This window comes from Cicer arietinum, chromosome 1 (genome assembly GCF_000331145.2).
Source record: "Cicer arietinum cultivar CDC Frontier isolate Library 1 chromosome 1, Cicar.CDCFrontier_v2.0, whole genome shotgun sequence".
NCBI classification, from domain to species: Eukaryota; Viridiplantae; Streptophyta; class Magnoliopsida; order Fabales; family Fabaceae; genus Cicer; species Cicer arietinum.
Genome location: NC_021160.2, coordinates 39,503,351 through 39,523,287, shown reverse-complemented (window position 1 = coordinate 39,523,287; position 19,937 = coordinate 39,503,351). Strand labels below are relative to the sequence as shown.

Below are 19,937 nucleotides of genomic sequence, written 5' to 3'. Positions count from 1 at the left end.
ATTTAGAAACTAAGTACAAAAAAATGAGGTGAACATGGCACCAAAATTAGAAATAGACAAAGAGAAGAATTTTTTTTGTTGCAACGAACCAACCTATACCTCTTTCAGTGTACCTTTGGAGTAGAGTCGGCAATTTCGAATAAGAAGATGATTTTGCTAGGATGGCAAATGACGTACACAAGAGGGAAGAAGAAATTGTTGGAGGAAATCATTAAAAAAATTAGGGATTAGAGGGATTAAAAGAGGAAAAAAACTATTTAGAAACTAATTAGAAAAAATGAGGTGAAACATAAAAACACAAAGAATTCTCTAAGGCATACACATAAGCTTTTTTGTTGAAGTGGGATATGTTTGCACATGTGGAAGAAATTCTATGAGGTGGCATGAGAGTTGACATGGGAGTTTGTTTTAAATATATATTTGTAAATGAATTACTTTAATTTTATATCAATTAAAACTATAAAACAACAAATTAAATATAATTAGTTTCAGTAAAATAAAACTAACCAAAATTCAAAGAGAAATGACTTTATCCATCATTTCTAAATACTTATATATTATATATATTTATCAATATTCAAAGTAAAAAATCAAATACAAATATTATTTTTTTCTCTCACTATCATTTTAATAATCGATCTTTGTGGTAATTTTGATTTTTTTTAACTTTAAATCGGATATATTATAATTTTAATTTACAAACATTATTTCTTAAATTAATATTAATTGAGTAATCATAATCATTAACATTTTGGTTTCAAAATCGAAATCTAAAATTTATAAAAATTCGGTTACAAAATATTAATTGTCAAACAATTATAAGTATACATCAAATACAAATAATTGCAAATAAATTACTTTAATTTCATGTCAATTAACATTATAAAACAACAAATTAAATTTAATTAGTTTCAGTAAAATAAAACTGACTAAAATTAAAAGAGACATGACTTTGTCCATCATTTCTAAATATTTATATATTATATATATTTACCAATATTCAAAGTAAAAAGTCAAATAAAAATATTTAAATATATATAATAGATGAAATTAAAGTAATTTATTTGTAATTATTTGTATACTTATAATTGTTTGACAGTTAATAGTTTGTAACCAAAATGTTAATGATTATGATTCATTTGCCAATATTAATAATAGTTTGAATGTTTGTAAATTAAAATTCTAATAAATCCGATTTAAAATAAAAAAATTCACAATTACCACAAAGATCGATTTAACATTTGAAAAATTTCTACAATACATTCAGATTTGTGTTTTGAAATTTAAAATGATCTAATTTACTCAATTCAATTGGATGTCAGACTTCTTTTAAGCATGCCTAAAATTATTTGAGTCAAACTTTTTCAACTGCAATTTGTAAGCTACTCAACATATACTCATTGAAGTAAAACTAAGAATATGAGACACACAAAGCAAAGTGACACTTAAAAAATACTAAAGAAGGAAAAGAGTTTAGAAGAGAGATGGAAAAAATATTGATGTATAAATATACCTTGTCATAACATTGAAAAACACTAATTCCTTGAATTTTTCATGTACCATTTTGCTTTGGGTATGATGGGTAGCGAAATTTGCCGGCTGGTCCCATCCCAACTTGGATTTCCTGGATAGTCGCAGTGATAGAATTTCATGTAAGAAACTATACATAGCATTAAGGCACTATGAGCCAAATTGATTTCAAAGATTGTATAGAATATAATTGAATTTATGACAGCAAAATTAAAAAAAGACAAAGAGAATAATTTTTTTTGTTGCAACGAACCAACTTATACCTCGTTCAGTGTATCTTTGGAGTAGATTCAGCAATTTCGAAGAAGAAGATGATTTTGCGAGGATGGCGAATGACTGAGAAGTCATTAAAAAATTAGGGATTAGAGGAATTAAAAGAGGAAAAAATTATTTAGAAACTAAGTAGAAAAAAATGAGGTGAACATGACACCAAAATTAGAAATAGACAAAGAGAAGAATTTTTTTTGTTGCAACGAACCAACCTATACCTCTTTCAGTGTATCTTTGGTCAACCTATACCTCTTTCAGTGTATCTTTGGAGTAAAGTCGGCAATTTCGAAGAAGAAGATGATTTTGCGAGGATGGCGAATGACTGGGAAGTCATTAAAAAAATTAGGGATTAGAGGAATTAAAAGAGGAAAAAATTATTTAGAAACTAAGTAGAAAAAAATGAGGTGAACATGGCACCAAAATTAGAAATAGACAAAGAGAAGAATTTTTTTTGTTGCAATGAACCAAACTATTTAGAAACTAATTAGAAAAAATGAGGTGAAACATAAAAACACAAAGAACTCTCTAAGGCGTACACATAAGCTTTTTTGTTGAAGTGGGATATGTTTGCACATGTGGAAGAAATTCTATGAGGTGGCATGAGAGTTGACATGAGAGTCTGTTTTCAATATATATAATAGATAATAGATTTTATTAAAACAGTCCCACAAACTAGGATGTTGTCATCTCACTATTAATTTTGCTATATGATTAGTGTCTTATTAAAGACAAAATTGAAACCCCAATATTCATTTTGTCGTTATATTTTGTTTAATAACTTTTATTATTGCATTTCACTATTGTGTCTCCTCCAATTCTAAATTTGTAAGTGTTTAAATTGTCAATAATTTTTTTTTTCTTATAACCATTTTCACACGCCTTATCCAATTAACTTTCGGATCGCAGACCTGCCACTGCCACGAGAAAATCTTCTAGATACGTATGAGTTTTCACAATCTCATTTTATTAATTCAAAAGGAAACCTCTTTGTAGCCCAATTATTTTCAAAGAAGTAGATAGAGTTGAAAAATTCCTTTTTTTTGTACAAATAGTTTTTGAGTAAGTGATATTTTGTAACATATTATACCTATTTGCACATTTTTCTCAAAACCTTAATTGTTGTTAGTCAGAGTATTGTTTTTACAGGAATGTTTGATCTCATCTATGACATGAAAGTATAGTGACTCCCTAAAAGACAAAGAATATTATCAATATTCAACTTCATAGTAATGTTATTATTGTGTCTTTAGAAGATTTAAAATTATGTGCCATTTATAGATAAAAGAATAATGTTTAATATTTAGATTAAGAAATTATTTATGTTCTCTAAAACATTCTACATATTCTCAAATATGTGTTTATAAACTCATATAATAATTACTCAAATAAACTCATTTGGAAAAAATACTCTACAAAAAAAAATCAATAAATTATATTATTTTTGAAAATTTAAAATCTTATTTACAATAATACTAATATGTTAAAGTCTATATATCATGTGCAACGCGAGGGTCATATTGTAGTGTGTTATAGAACCACTAGTTGAGACTACATGAAATAAATAACCAGATGTAATGAAAGAGGATGAAGAGTTTTATTAAAAGTAATATGATAAGATGCATCATTATCGAGAACCCAAGGGGTAAGGGTAGGTGATTATGAGATACAAGCAGATGAATAACCAATTTATGCACCCAAACAGCAGAATTAGAGTTCTAACAATATTGTAGTATTCAAGAAAATCTTTGTAAGTAGTTGGAGAAGCCTTAAAATCAATGGTCTAAAGAGTGTTTGAAGAAGATAATTGAGTCACATTTTCAGGGCTTGAACGACGGGCGTGCATTTTCCAACATCGATCAATAGTGTGTCCCAAATGGCGGAAAAACTTGCAATCAAAACCAGAACCAATCATAAGCAATAAACAAAGGAAAAATTTCCCCTGTACCCTCACAATTTGCCTTGTACCCCCAAAAAAATTTAAAAATGCCAAAACTACCCTCAAATTGTTTTTTGCTATTTCAAAGAAAGTAAAGGTAAATTTTTTTTTCACCATTTTGTCATTCATTCACCCTGCCGTAAAAAAGATTTCCGGTAGGCTCCAGTTTTCCGGTAACTACCGGAATACTTGTAACAAGATTTCCGGTACAGAGTAAATTACCGAAAATGTTAAAACTGAGTTTTCCGGTACAGAAGGGAAAAGTTGTATACTGGAAAACTTAATTGACAAGTATTCCGGTATAGTAGTAGATTCCGGAAAACTTCATTTCTAAATTTTCCGGTACAGACCATTTTTTTTTTTTTTTTTTTTAAGTTTTTTAATTTTTTTTTAATTTTTTTTAAATGTTAACAGATATGGATAATCCACTACTATTAATGGACAAAACATGCATCGATACTACAAATATTTTTGACACAGATCAGGTATGAATAAATATATTTAATATTAATATTATAAAAATATATTTTTGTGATTAATTATAATTATTTTATTTCAGATATTTGATTCAAGGGATACTGTTGTGAAATGGGCAAAAGAAATTGGTATAAAAAATAAAGTTACCGTTATTATCAGAAGATCAGATATAGAGACGGGTGAGAAAGGACGGAGAAATAAATTAATATTAGGTTGTGACAAAGGGGGAAAATACAAGTGTGCTGCTAGTTCTATTCGAAGTTCTCCGATAACTACCGGAAATATTGGCCATCAAGTTTTCCGGAACACTCTTCTATACTGGATAACTTAAAAAAATGCTTTCCGAAACACTCTTCTGTACCGGAAAACTTCATACAAGATTTCTGGTACCGGCAAACATTACAACAAGGTTTCCGGAGTACAACTTCTGTACCGGAAAACTTGTTTTTCAACTTCTCCGGAAATTTGAAAAAAAAACTTACTCTCAGTTCCGGAAATGTAAAAATGTGAAATGGTAATTTTGTGAGGTTTTATTATTTATACGAGGGCAAAATAGTTATTTCATTCTATATTTGGGGGTGTAGGTATAATAAGGAGGGTACAAGGAAATTTTTTTTATAAGCATGAGTCTGACCTATTTAAATAAATAGGCTTTAAAAACAGCCTGAGTCTAACATGTTTATTAAATAGGCCAGACCAGATCATGCCATAAGTAGGTCAGGCCATAGGCCCCTGACGGACGGCCTAACCCATTCCCATCTCTACCTACAATCCAACGTATCAAACTTTTCCTTCATATTATTTACTCAATTTCAAATGAGTTCCTAAAGTAACAATAAAAAAAAAAAAAAAAAAAAAAAAAAAAAAAAAAAAAAAAAAAAAGAAGACAAAGTAGAGATGGAACACATTTTCCCATAGAAATATTATCATTGGAAAATCGTGAATCCACCATATTAGCAAGAGTTTAAAATTATGTCTCAATAGACTCTAGATATTATGTTAAATGACAAAAAAAAAATGATAAAACTGTGTCTAAACTATGTCATGGTGATTCTATATTATAGAGTTATAAACAAATAATTTCACAATTTACATTAATTATAATAGAATAAAATATGTTATTACTATATATCTAGAATATTCCAATATTCTAATATCAACAATTTGTAACATATATAATTGTAAATTAAATGTAAGGTAAAATGTTAAAAATTCAATTTTGATCCTTATAAATTTGTTCTTCAACTTTTAGTCTATGCAATACTTTTCGCCAACAATTTTAGTTCCTATAAAATCAACATAAATATCAAGGTTTTATCACAACGCTGCCAAACATTGCAGGTACACTTACAAAATGAGCTTAAAATTCAAATATATTTGTAATTATAGTTTCTTGAGCTTTTAGTGCTTAAAAATATAAATTTAATTCACTATAAAAAAAAATTCTAATTTTTTGTGGAAGGAGATGTTTATTATATTTTAAACATGCTTGGAAAAAAAAATTATTCAAAAATTCAAATGGTACATATAATTGACATATAATTGACATAACATCAAAGACTAAAACACGAAAACCCTCCATGTTTCTTTGAAAACAAGATTTATTAGCATTCATGCATTTCCAGTAAAAACAGGTTGTGCTCCGTAGCATTGCTTGGAAGAATACTACTGATTAATATTCAGTAAGAAAATACACAAACAGAAATATAACCATAAACTTGAATGAATCATATCAAAAGGCGGCGACGGGGAGTGGCTCAAGAGTGGGCATGGAGGTTCCTGCTAAGAAGGCTTTGAACAATGTTAGAGCAAGTTTTGGTTTATGAAGAGGAACTTCGTGCCCTGCACCCCTTATGGTTACAAACGTGAGTCCGGCATATTCTTGGATCCATCCTCCTACCTGTTTGTTTCACTTATATGTCAATGTCAATGAACCAAAGTGAAAATAGCTAGCAAAGAAGAAAATAGAATAAAAATAGATCAAATATATCTATCTATCTATCTATCTGTCAGACACTGACTTACCTCTCCATCATCATACCATGCTCGCCAGGGGCTCACAGTTGGAAGCTTGAGAGCATCTATGGTATAGCGAGTAGATGTCACCGGGATTACAGAATCTGTATTACCACTGACACGACATAGATGAATTGAAGAAACACAAAAAAAACAATGTCAGCATCTTTGGCGCCCAAAATTATTTCTTGAAAAGAAAATTACATGACTGGCAATGGATGAATGAGTAAGCACAATATGTAACGCATGCTTATGATATTAGAAAAATGGTAGTAACCTGAACATCCATATTCGCAGCCCGGTAGGAATAAGTTCACGGTATATATCAAGTACTGTTCTTGGAGAATCCTTCCAGTTAATATTTACCAAATCACTGCAATGAATAAGAATAAATAGATTCTGATTTTGTGAATTTGTTAAAAACATGGAAAGTACAATGTTACACAAATAATTTAGTTGCAAGTATAGTGTTTTGCTTTTATAGTATTTCTGTTTTCAGTACTATTTTCATCCCATTTCTTCATTGCAGTTCATCATTTACTTGAAGCTTGGTTCTAGTTGATTTTATTTTTGTTACAACTATTTTTTGAAGTTAATAAGGTGATTATGCGATCCGAAACATATAGAGTGGAAAACAACTAAAGATTTTTTGAAAGTTTTTCTAATGAGCATTACCTGCAGGTCTCCCATTTCTCAGGCTTATGATGTGGATCAACATGCAGAATCCTTTGGACCTCAGGTTGATTGAAGTACTTAATGCTGTGCTTCTCGGTGCACGGATCATATGTAGCTCGGAGTCTTCCGATACTCTGTTACATGACAGAGCATATGAATAAGGATCTGCACTATAAAATCATATAATTCAGGACTATAATTTAGTGTTGAGAATTTGCATCAGTATTCATAATTGGAGTTTGTTAACTAAAGTGTAGAATTTCTACAATTATTGATTAAGTAATTATCAGTTACAAATTTCTTGTATTTAAAAAGTATAAAACTTCAATTTAGATCTGCTGAATGCACGGTTACTCATAAAAAATATGGTCGCAGCTACTCAGAAACCTTCTCATTAGTGGTTAAATCTGTTAGATGGTTAAAGTGCACTTTATCCATTTATGTGCCCACCATCAAAACCATAATCGAGGCAAATATTGTCTAGCTCCAATGACATGCACTTAATGCTTCACGACGCAGAAATCCACAGTAAGACTCAAAACCAGATAATTTTTTTATCAATGCAGACACGGAGTGCAAAGGCAACACTACAGAAATCCCAACTATATTGGCACCCCATACCTAACAATGTGATGTTAACAATGCCTTTCTAAATAGGCTGCTACAAGAGGATGTTTGCGTGAATCAACCTCCTGGCTTGAGTCTGGGAACTCAGCACTAGATTGCAAGCTACAAAAAGCTATCTATGCCCTTAAACAAACCCTTGGAGCCTGGTACGAAGGGCTCACAAAAACTCTCGGTTATTTTGGCTTACATAAAATAAATATGATCTGATCTCTCCTTGTTGATTCTCAAAACTGCTGCATGCTGCCTCTACATATTGATCTATGTCGATGATATAATACTTACTGCCAGTTCTGCCTCCATGATTCAGAATGTAGTTTCCAAACTCATTAGTGGTTTACAAGCCAAGGCTGAAATGACTGATTCTAAGGGCACCTCCATCCCCTGCCATGGGATGCAAACAGTCAAGGTTTGGCTCTGATGGCAGATCCAATACTTTATCACTCTATTGTTGGGGCATTACAGTATGTTTCTGCATGGGTTTTTCAGTTAACAAAGTATGCTAATTCACAGCACACAACCTCTGCTGGATCATTGGGAAGCTGTGAAACACATCTTGAGGTATTCTAAAAGGCACCCAAAAAAAATCTAAGTGCCTTTTGTGATGAGAATTGGGCTCTTAAATTTATGGCAAAAGGTCCATTCTGGTGCAGGTCACTTTCTTGACCCTAATTTCATTGCATTTGTGGCCCTAACATTTGTCGATAAAAAAAAATGTAGTAATACGGCAGTGGTGACCGAGATGCAAGTGGAGCTGGCTGGCGATGAGGCATTTGAGGTTGTGATGCTGAAAATGGCCAAGGAGTATAAGGATTGGTTGCCATGGAGATGGCTTTAGAGTCTCTGATACCATGAAGATTTCGGAGAACTCTGGGACCTTAGACTTTAGAGTGAAATTGAAAATCTGTGAATGATTGATTTCTGTCTTTTAATTCTCTAAACTCATAGTTCAGTAGAGTATAAGGCAGTTTAATGTTCAGTAACTTTTGCAACAGAAATGATCTAATTTCTGAGCTGTCATAACAAGTACTCCCTCTGGAATGAAATATAAGCAAAATTACCTCATATTTTTCTGAATGAAATATAAGCAACATCTTAACAAATTGTCTCATATTTAATGATATAATATCTCTAAACTAAGCTTCATTCAGTTTAACTTTTTATACATCGGATGACTCAATTTATTAATGTAGGATAATTTTGACCAAAGGCTTAATATGCATAATTTGATCAATATTTGCTTATAACTCATTCTGGAAGGAGTATTAACTAATCCAATTATGCTTAATATTCTGCCTAGTAGCTTACAAACAGAAACAGGATGTAATCCATGTGATCTATCACTCTGCAATGGTAAATTTATATAGAAGGAACTCTTCATTTATCTAAACAAAATCTGAATGAGCGCATTTCACATCTTTAAGAAGATATTGTTCAGCATCCAGCAATATTGGAACCATTAAACACAAGATAAAACAATAGTAGAAGCAACTAGCAAGAAAGGAGTATAGATACTTACATGCTTTCTTTTAACCTTATGATTATCATTACCATGGCAAGGAGGGGTATAGATACTGTATGGGTCTAAATTACCAAGTTCATCATCAGCAATTTCCAAGATTTTTTCACACGAAGTTGACGGGTGTTCGACAGACTGAGAATCACATAGCAGGTTTAAGAGCTTGAATGTTTGATCTGATATCATACCACTCGTCCACATAAACTGGAAAATCCCCAATTGATCATAGAAATCATCTGTTAGAGCATTTCCTACCTGCAGCAGATAGAGATATATAAACATATCATTGATTAAGAAGATGATGTGGAACAATCTATCTATTTAAGAAAAATCTTCGCCTAATGACACATGGCAAAATTTCACTCATGTTTTCCACAATTTTATTCCCTACATTTGTTCAATCTTTTGCATGGGATCGTTAGTAGTTTCTGTGCAAAAATGGAATTCATACCATGTAACCTTTGAAATTTATAGGATTCTGTTTTGTAGCTGAGTTGTGGTTGACAATAAGTTGGCTAAGTTGGGGAACATAATGTCCTGAAACATGAAAAACCTAGAATCAGAGAATTCAAACACATGATATGATAAGTTTCCTTATCTATCTCACAAGTTGTGTTTACCTGCATAGCTCTCACCACTGATGAAAAAGTCTGTTTTTTTATACTGGGGGAAACGCTCAAACCACTTCAATAGAAATATGAGAGAGTCCTCAGCTGCACACGAAGTATTATTAATTTAGTTCAATTCAATTGGCATACATGAAAAATGGTTGGTAAAGTGTTATAAGCATACGCTCAAAGGTAGTGTCCAGTCCAAAAGTCCATTAGGTACGAGAACTCCTAGATTTATAACTCTCACTTTGAAGGACCAATGATATGAGCTTAAAAGGAGAGTTCATCTCAATAGACTAGTCTACTAAGGGTTTCGGTTGACTCATTTCAAAACTTGTTTGGGAGAACTTATGGAAACAACTTATAACATATCTTTAAGTTGTTTTCAGCCTATTCTCCTAAATTTTTCGGAATAACTTATGAAAACAGCTTATAGGAAAACAATTTGACATATTTTCTTTTGTTATCGAAATAGTTTATACATAAGCACTTATATGATAAGCATATATGCTATACACACTTAATTTATTTGTTTATCCAAACAGAACCTTAGTGAAATAACCCATAAGCTTATAAGTTTCTCTTTTTAGGTGAGACCCTCAAATGTGCCATACATAATATAAAGTAATATCTTACCTGTCCTCTTATCGCCATTGTTGAGAAGCTCAGATGAAGTATTCGAATATGAAAATCCAACTCCAACAGGAGAGTCAACAAAAAGAATATTGGCAACTACAACAAAAAAACACACAAATGACACATTAACATATAACAGTATCTCAAAAGCATGAGTACTTGTAAAATGGTATAATTATATCAAACAAAATAATATTATTTGTATATTTGAGTTTCTTTAATAACGTCACTTGAAGACATTTTTTTATTAAACTTTTATTTGATATTTTACTATGAATTAAACTATTTAGCTCTCTCAGGTTACATTAAAAAAATACCATACTCGTCTCCCGATATGAAGCTGGAATATATGTTGGTGTTAAGTTTATTTGACACCGACACGTGTCGTACACTATTTGATCAGAATATTGATGCTACAGATACATACCTAAGCATCATAGCACATCATACATTTTTATTTTGAACAGTTTAACACAAAATCACTAACCTTGATTCCAAGAATAAGGATTAAGATAAAGGGTATTGCCATCTGGGTTAATATGAAAAGGGCCAATTTCCTCAGCCTCGCCAAAAGCAATAGATGAACAACCAGGACCACCATTGAACCACAAAAGAAGAGGTTTTGAAGTAGGATCTTGATGTTCTGCTTCAATGAACCAATAGAACAGGTTCCTACCAGTATCCTCGTTCACTGTGATATACCCGGAATAGTGTTCAAAGTTGATGTTGAAGTTTTGACCTGGGAGTGCCCTACCAATCCTGTCCTTCCCTTGTTGGACAAATGGGTCTGTTGCTATTGCAAAACTGATGCTGCATAGGAAAAGGGTCGCCAATATTAGGATGTCTGTGACCCAAATTTGTGACCACTCGAATCTAGCCATTTCAGATTGTGGAGATAGCACCTCACACATCCATTACCAAAGGCTTTAAATATACTAATTTAATTGTTAATTAATTAATTAATAACTATTGAGGATAAATTAATTAATTAATTATTCCATGTGAGTACTCACGTGATCCTCGACTAGCGTGCATCACGCTTTTTTTATGCATAAAAATAACAGAAAAGAATAATATTTATAAATAAAAATAGTTGAAATGAAATATAAAATTGTAAGGAAAAGAATTATATCAAGTTGTGTGACGTTTGTCTTCCCATTATTTTGTGCTCGAATTGTGTGACGTTTGGCTGCTCATGATTTGTGAAGTGTAACTGTGATGGTGATGTAACTGCTTGAAATGGTGCGGAATAACTACTCTATATTTTCTTGGAGAGTGTTTTTATCACATCTTAGTTGAATATATACGATCTATTGTTATTTTTTAGATAAAAAATATTTATTTTTTAATTTTTTTTTTTTGAAAATATTTGTTATGACTATGCTTTAATGTTTTTGTTTATTTAATTTTGATAATTTTGACAAGCAAGTGATTGTTTGGTCTAACAATTACATAACATTTGTTTGTCTATCTTTGATAATCTTGACAAGCAAATGATTGTGTATCTCTGATAATCTCATCAAACATATATTCGTCTACTTCTAATTTATAATGTATATTATGATGAAAGTCAATGTTCCGAAGAAAATCAATCTTATGATGAAAGTCAATGATATAATGATAGTCAACACTCAATTGAAACTAGAGGGATCAAAATCACACAAGTATAATATCATCAAAGCATACATTGTGTGATTATCAACACAATCACTTGCTTCTTTAGGGCGTCGATTTTCATAATAATATTGACTTTTTTTAGAGACTTTCATCAGACCACACATTATAAATCAGACACGGACGAACAAGTGTTTGATGTGATTATCAGAGACAGACAATCACTTACTTGTTAAGATTATTATAAACAGACGAACAGATATAAAATGTAGTCATCAGATGTAGACAAATCTGTTCATAACCATTCATCAGATACCACATGTGTTTTTTAAAAAGTTTTTTATTTGAAAAAAAAGTTGAAAAAAAAATGAACAGTACAGTGTATGTGTCAATAGTTGTGTTCCAACAACACATATTTTATGATATTAGTGTATGTAGTATTGTTATGGTGGAACTTTTAGAGATTATATGTGATATTCAATTTATAGCCAATAAATTTTTTTGTTAAAGATGAGATTGAATCCGACTCTCTTATAACATTAAATATTAATTGGTGTAGTAGTTATAATCCTAATTATGTTTTGTTCATCAAATTATAGTGTCTTTTTGAATTCTTCTTTTATAGTCTGAAACATGTACATATAAAAGTAAATCAAGTTGCATACTTTTTTTTACTAATTAATTTGATTTATTCCTTTCTAAAAATAGAGTAGGTTTTATATTTTTGGCGAATACTCTAGTAGAGAAAATTATTTAATATATACGAAAAAATTGTGAGTAAATTTGTTATTGAATAAATTGATTTTATTAATTAGATTCTATGGTTATTATGTCGGTAAAATTAAAAAAATCTGTAGATAAAGTTAACAAACCTACAACTCAAATTTAAGTTGTCGAAATTTTTTCGTATTTTTTTACCACAAATTCGACCTAGGTAATAGTTTTAATTGTTCTACGAATTGTTCGTGAGTAAAATGAAAGTAAAATTTTATTTATTACTTTTTTTTTTATAAAAGGTTTTTTTGTTGAGTTAAAAAACTCATCATTTTCACTTAACTAAAAAAACTAAATCATTATCACTTTGACTACAAATACTAATTCATTCTCACTTATTCTCTATACAACCCTAAACTAGACATCTTTCTTTTTCTTCCAACCTAGATTACAACCTTGTTCAAGGCAGATTGCCACCGCTCAGACCTTTCCCGCCGCTGCTCCAACATTCTCTCATTCATAGGTTCTCTCATTCACCTTCTCTCTCTTGTTCGCTCTCGTTCTCTCCTTTTTATCTAATTTGTTTTATTTTCATGATTATTTGTTGAGTAGATAAAGGAATAATTGATTTGCAAACTCTAACTCATTCTCTCATTTTATTTTTACACAGCTCATTGAAATCTCTAACATCTCAAATTGATTTTTTTACACATAAGAACTTAAAAATTTCTAAAAAAATCCTTCTTAATTAACCGTGAGTAGTTATTGGTTACTCCAATATATACCGTAGGTAAAGTCAAAATGTGTTATTGATAATTGCAGTTTTTTCTTGTAGTGGTAGACCACTACCACCCATAGCAAATACTTTACTCTTTTATTTCTTACCCCTTGCCTCAATGAGCCTAAATGAATGAAATTTACTGCAGCATCAACATGTTGCACCAGCTCCTTACCAAGCCAAGTGGAGATTTGCATCCTAACAGACCATCATTTAACCATAAAAAAAGGGGGTTTTGAAGTAGGATCTTGATGATCTACTTCGATGAACTAGTAAAGCAGGTTCCTACCAATATCCTCGTTCACTGTGATATATCCAAAATAGTGTTCAAAGTTGATGCTGCGTAGGAAAAGGGTCGCCAATATTATCATATTTGTGAGCATTCAAATCTGGCCATTTGAGATAGGAAATTTTTTCACATACACCTTAAAGATACCTTAAGAGAGAAAAAATAATAAATATGATGTTAATAATGTAATACAAAGAGATAGACAGATATTAAAATATTAAATGAATGTTGGAAAATTATCAATATACACATAATAAAAACTCTTTAAAATAGTAGATCATATACCGCTCACTTTCATTACCACAGGCTTTCTACTAAAAATTAACAACTCTAACTCTATGTGGGTATTTATTTTCATAAATGTTTTTTAAACATGAAAGTTGACAACATAGGTTGTATTCTAATTCATTTTATATTGTTTTCCATTTTATATGAGTTCTCTCTCTCTTCAAAATCTAAATACATTGAAACCAGGTAAAATAGTGTTGATATATATTAGAGTCTTGTTAATAAATGTCATTTTGGTATTTTATTAATAAATCAAATATAAAAATTTTATATTGCTTTTTTAAAGAGTTGAAATAATAATTTTCAATATATTTTTATTTAAAAAATTTTAAAATTCTTTATCAAGTACATTTTTCCTAAAAAAAGTGCATTTAGAGCACTCATTAGTATTTGTTTTTGTATTATGAGAAAGTTGTGTTATAGCAAGATGTAACCACATTATTTAGGTATACAAAAAAATAGAAGAAAAAGAATAACTAATATTTATTTATATAAAATATTAAATAATATATATTTTTTAAATAATTAACAATGTATCTTTTTTTGTACATATTCAAATAAAAAATTGTAGCTACTTAAATATTTCTCTTATTTTATACTCAATTTATATATTCCCTCTATACTCCCGTCATTGTCTATATAATCAAATAGTTTACCTAAAACATAGGTTAAATTTACGATAGTAATTTACTGTATAGGAATGATATGTTGGACCTTTATCTATTGAGGATCTACAAGATTTTTTATATATATATATATATATATATATATATATATATATATATATAATGGAGTATGTTTTTAACGATAATTTTTTCACTCACTTAATATTTTATTACTAAAGATAAAAATTTGCATTATGAATATCAACGTGGATGTGGGTATAAAGTACCTACTCCGTCTGACACACGCTTAGGATATATATTATTATTATTATATAAAAATTTATATATATTTTATCACAATTAATAATATTTAAATATATAAATAAAATCACGTTAAATTCTTCTTAATTTTTACGGATGAAATAAAATGCTTAACAACTTTGTAATATATAAATTTAAAAATTAATTTCATAAAAGATATATGAAAATTGATTTTTAAATTTTGTTTTATTTTTATTTAAATAAATTTGTGTTTAATTTAGTAATTAATTTTCTTTTTTATTTCGTTTCTATCAATATCACTAAATGAAAAAATATTTATATGATTCAGTATAGTTTTGAATAATTTAAATACTTTATTTTATTATTTTCATAATTTAATATTTTAGAACTTTAAATATTTTTTTAGTTGTGTTAAAATAATATATTTTTTGTGATTTAACAATTTATTTTAATTTAAATGTAGTACATATACGAATACTTAGGTACCCATAGGATACGATGATTAAGATTGATACCCACGAAACAACAGATTTAGATCCATGTATTTTTTTAAAGTGGGTACGAGAACATATATTATAGTACTCTATCAATTGTCATCCATACTCCTTCATTTTTTATTTATAAGATTCTATGACACTTTTTACGCATATAAATAAAAATTGGTATTGTAATTAATGTATATAATGTGTGTTTTAATATTATTAAATTACTTTCTGTATATTGATGTCAGGGTCGGTCCGATGTTAAGGTCACTAAAGCAACCACTTTAGGCTTCCATGAAAAACAAAATTTCTACTTCATCAAAAGACCTCACACAAAAATTACTTAATATAAAGGCCTTAGATTTTAATATTTTAAAATTAAAACTTATAAATATTTTTTAAATTTAATATTGTCTCAACAATATTAAATCCATTGAAAAAGAAATATTACATGACTTCAACTATATTATTTTAAAGATGTCATGTTAAAATTTAAAAAAATTACTTTAAATCTCATATTAAAATTCGCTTTAGGACTACACATGTGTTGGACCGACCTTGATTGATGCATTCAATACTAAGTTTTTATATTACAAACCAATTGGGTCGTACAAATTAGAAATAAATTTAAAAAATAAATAAATATATTTAAAAAATTGCAAATAATCTTCTAATTAGGGACAAACAAATTTGTGCAAGAAGTGACGGAGTACTACGGATATATCACTGGTGAAGTACTTTTGAAAGCATTTTTTTTTCTTTTTTAGACGGATTGACAAAGATCACTTGAAATTCACACACACAATTGTGATACCTTGATTTCAAACTTATGTGAAGATTTTTGGCCTAAGATAACTACGAGGTCCGATGTTGAAAGCATCTTTAATTATTTGAACGACCGACAAAACAGGTAAGATAACTTCAATTAAAAATTTGTCAAATTGTAAATTTGTGCGTTCATTCGTTCTTTTGAGTTTTAGTACTTTTATTTGTATTATTATTTATTAATATAATTTTCAACCATTTAAATGAATGAAGATGGTTACCATGTTTCAGTAAAAAAAATTCTACTAAATAATTAGCGACGACACGTAGCAAAGCGTTTTATGGTATCGTGCAACAGTCGAATCGCTTTTATTTTTTTTACACTTACTCATTCATAACTCAACTCAATATTCACCCAGAAACCCTAGCTACCATTGTTTTTGTCGTACAACCGCAAAGCCTACATGTGTCTTGCATCGTTTATGTTTCGATTTAAATCGTAGCTACATCTATTGTTCTCGTTGTCGCTACTCTTTCTCGCCACTAAGAATGTAAATGTTAATATTTATTGTATAATGGGTCTTTTAGGGTTTCTGATTTTCTTTTAGGTTTTATAATTTTTTTTTATATTTTAAATTTTTTATAGTTTTGTTTTTGTTATGAGTTTAATTTTTGAACATATTTTGGATCTTTTAGGGTTTCTTTTTGGATGTTTTATGGTTAGTATTTATGGTATAATGGGTTTTTTTAGGGTTTTTCGATTTTGTTTTGGTTTTTATGATTTTTTAACATTTTAAATTTGTTGAAGTGTTGCTTTTATTTTTGAATCTATTGTAGGTCTTTTAGGGTTTATCTTTTCGGTCTTTTAGGGTTTTTTTTTTTTATGTTGTTAAGTTTGATTCGATGTGTTTAACTTAGGATTTGTCTATAAGGCTTTATTTTCAATTTATGTGTACATATTTCAAAAGATTTTAGCTAATGTTGTAAATGTTATATTTTTATGAGTTATTTGATTTGATTTATTTAATGAGATTTGTTAGTTTTTTTTTTTAATCTTTAAGGTTATCATTTATATTCATTATTTATAAATATTTATTTAACCTTATTTTTCTGTCACTTGTTGTCTGACTAACTTTATGTGTTCTATCTTTTAAAAACATTATAGTTGATTTCTAACTTTTCTTTTTGGTGTTGTGGCTTAGAAAGATAAATCAAAGAGTCATACCCCCATTAGCGGATAAAGAGGTATAGAGCAAGAGAACTGTAAGTGTATGCTTAAATTTATTTCATCAATTTTAGTTTATTTATTTATTTTTATGATGTATGCTTATGCTTTTTTTTCCTTCTAAATGCATACTTATCTTTTTTTTATTTGATTAATGTAAGCTTTTAAATTTTCAAAATGTAATTTATGCCACTATTTTTTTTAATGTATGCTTATTTTTTTTATCTTATGCATGCTTGCGTTTTTTTTCTTCCTAAAAGTGTTGTATGTCACTTTCTTTTGTAAATGATAATGTATAATTCTAACACATAACTACTGTTTTTTTTAGTATATGCTAATTATTATACATATGTGTATTCTTAATTTTCTTTTTTCTATTTCAGTTTTGTTATTTGATGTATACTTCTGTTTTTGCTAATTGCATGCTTCACTTTTTTTTCCTTTCTGTTTCTAGTTTAATATATGTTTATGAATTTTCTAAATTTAATATATGCTATTATTTTTTTCTTAATGCATGCTTCAATTTTTCTTTTTCTAAATATACTTTATGTTACTTTATTTTGTAAACGCAATGTATGATTCTAGCAAATATCTACTGTTTTTTCAACTGTATGATAATTACTAAATATATGTGTATGCTTAATTTTTTTTTTCATTTCATTTCAATTTTTTGTTTTTTTGTGATGTATGCTTCTGTGCTTTCTAAACGTATCTTTTTTTCTTTTTTTCTTTCAGTTTAATATATGCTTCTGAATTTTGTAAGCGTAATGCATGCTACTTTTTTTTTTCTTTCTAAAAGCATGTTTAAGTTTTTATCTTAATACATGTTTCTGTTTTTTTTTTCTTTCTTAATATGTTGTATGCTATTTTCTTTTGTAAATGATAATGTATGATTCTAGCACATAATTATTGTTTCTTTTAGTGCATGGTAATTAATTTACGTATGGGTACGTTTAATTTTCTTTTCTCTATTTTAATATTTTTTTTGTGATGTATGCTTTTATTTTTGCTAATTGCATGATTCACTATTTTTTTATGTTCTAGTTTAATATATACTTATGAGTTTTCTAAATGCAATGTATGCTATTGTTTTTTTGTTAATGCATGCTTCTGTTTTTCTTTTTCAAAATATTTTATATGCTACTTTCATTTGTACATGTAATATATGATTATACCACATTGCTATTTTTTTATTTTTTATTTTTTTTATGTGTATGCTAGTTACAAAACTCTATTTTTTTTTCTTCAAAATGCATGCTTTTATCTTTTTTTATTAGTTTAATATATGCTTCTAAATTTTTTAAATATAATGTATGCTATTAGTTTTTTCTTAATCCATGATTATGTTTTTCTTTTTTTAAATGTATTGTATACTACTTTCTTTTGTAAATGTAGTATATCATTCTATCACATAACTATTTTTTTTTTTAACGTTTATACTCATTACTATATATACTCTAATTTTTTTCTCAATGCATGCTTTTATTTTTTATTTTTTTCTAATGTATTGTATGCTACTTTTTTTTTTAGTTTTAAATATGTTTTTGGTATCTGTAAATATAATGGTTTTTAGTTTTAGTTCATGTAAAAAAATTTGTTTGAATTTCATCTTGTAATATCAGAAAAATTTATTTTTGGTTCTTATCGTCAAGTAGACGTTACAAAAACGTTAATTGACAAAGGGAATCGTAGACCAAACGTTTAAATATGTTTTATGTCCATGTAAATATAACAATTTTCAGTTTTATTCCCTAAAAAATATTTGTTTGAATTTCATCATTGCAATATCCGAAAAAGTTATTGTTGGTCTTTAACGTCAAATGAATGTCACAAAAACGTGAGGCGACAAATAGAGGAAAACATAGACCAATCATAGCACTCCAATGGAAATATTAATTAAAATATTAGAATAATTTGTATAATTATTTTTATTTGGTATTTAAATATTGTTTCAGTTAAATAAATAAGAATAACTATTTAATTTTGGTATTTATAGGGACAAAAAATATATTTAAACTTTTGGTCCACTTTTACCTTTGTCAGTTAACATTTTTGTAACGTCCGCTTGACGTTAAAGACCAAAAATAATTTTTTTTAGATATTACAGGGATGAAATCCAATTTTTTTTTTACGGAGACAAAAACTAAAAAATATTATATTTCAAGTGTATGTTAATTGCTAAATGTATGTGTATGGTTATTATTATTATTATTATTATTTTATGATACATGCTTCATTTTGTTTCTAAATGCATGATTATATCTTTTTTAATTTTTTTAATTAGTTTAATATATGCTTCTAAATTTTCTATATGTAATGTATGCTATTATTTTTGCTAAATGCATGCTTATGTTATTTTTTAATGCATGCTTCTGTTTTTTTTAAGTGTATTGTATGCTACTTTCTTTTGTAAATGTAATGTTTGATTCTAGGACATGACTACTGTTTTTTCAATTTCAATTTCAATTTTTTATTTTATTTTTTATTTTTTTATGATATATGCTTATGTTTGTTCTAAATGCTTGCTTCTATAATGACTCTTTTAACAATAATACAAACCCTTAAATAATAAGTTGCATCCCCTTAAATATCAAATACAAC

General features: G+C 28.4%; 1 protein-coding gene across 1 annotated transcript; it reads right to left on the bottom strand.

Moving 5' to 3' along the window:
• Nucleotides 1-5,774: 5,774 nt before the first annotated feature.
• LOC101501541 (serine carboxypeptidase II-2) lies at nucleotides 5,775-11,221 on the bottom strand. Its single transcript, XM_004488551.4, has 9 exons — nucleotides 10,782-11,221; nucleotides 10,295-10,390; nucleotides 9,668-9,760; nucleotides 9,499-9,584; nucleotides 9,048-9,302; nucleotides 6,905-7,038; nucleotides 6,507-6,602; nucleotides 6,239-6,344; nucleotides 5,775-6,113 (listed from the first exon to the last, which is right to left on the bottom strand). Exons 1-9 carry the CDS (start codon nucleotides 11,203-11,205, stop codon nucleotides 5,946-5,948), a joined length of 1,458 nt encoding a protein of 485 aa, XP_004488608.1. The 5' UTR covers nucleotides 11,206-11,221; the 3' UTR covers nucleotides 5,775-5,945.
• Between the last annotated feature and the right edge of the window lie 8,716 nt (nucleotides 11,222-19,937).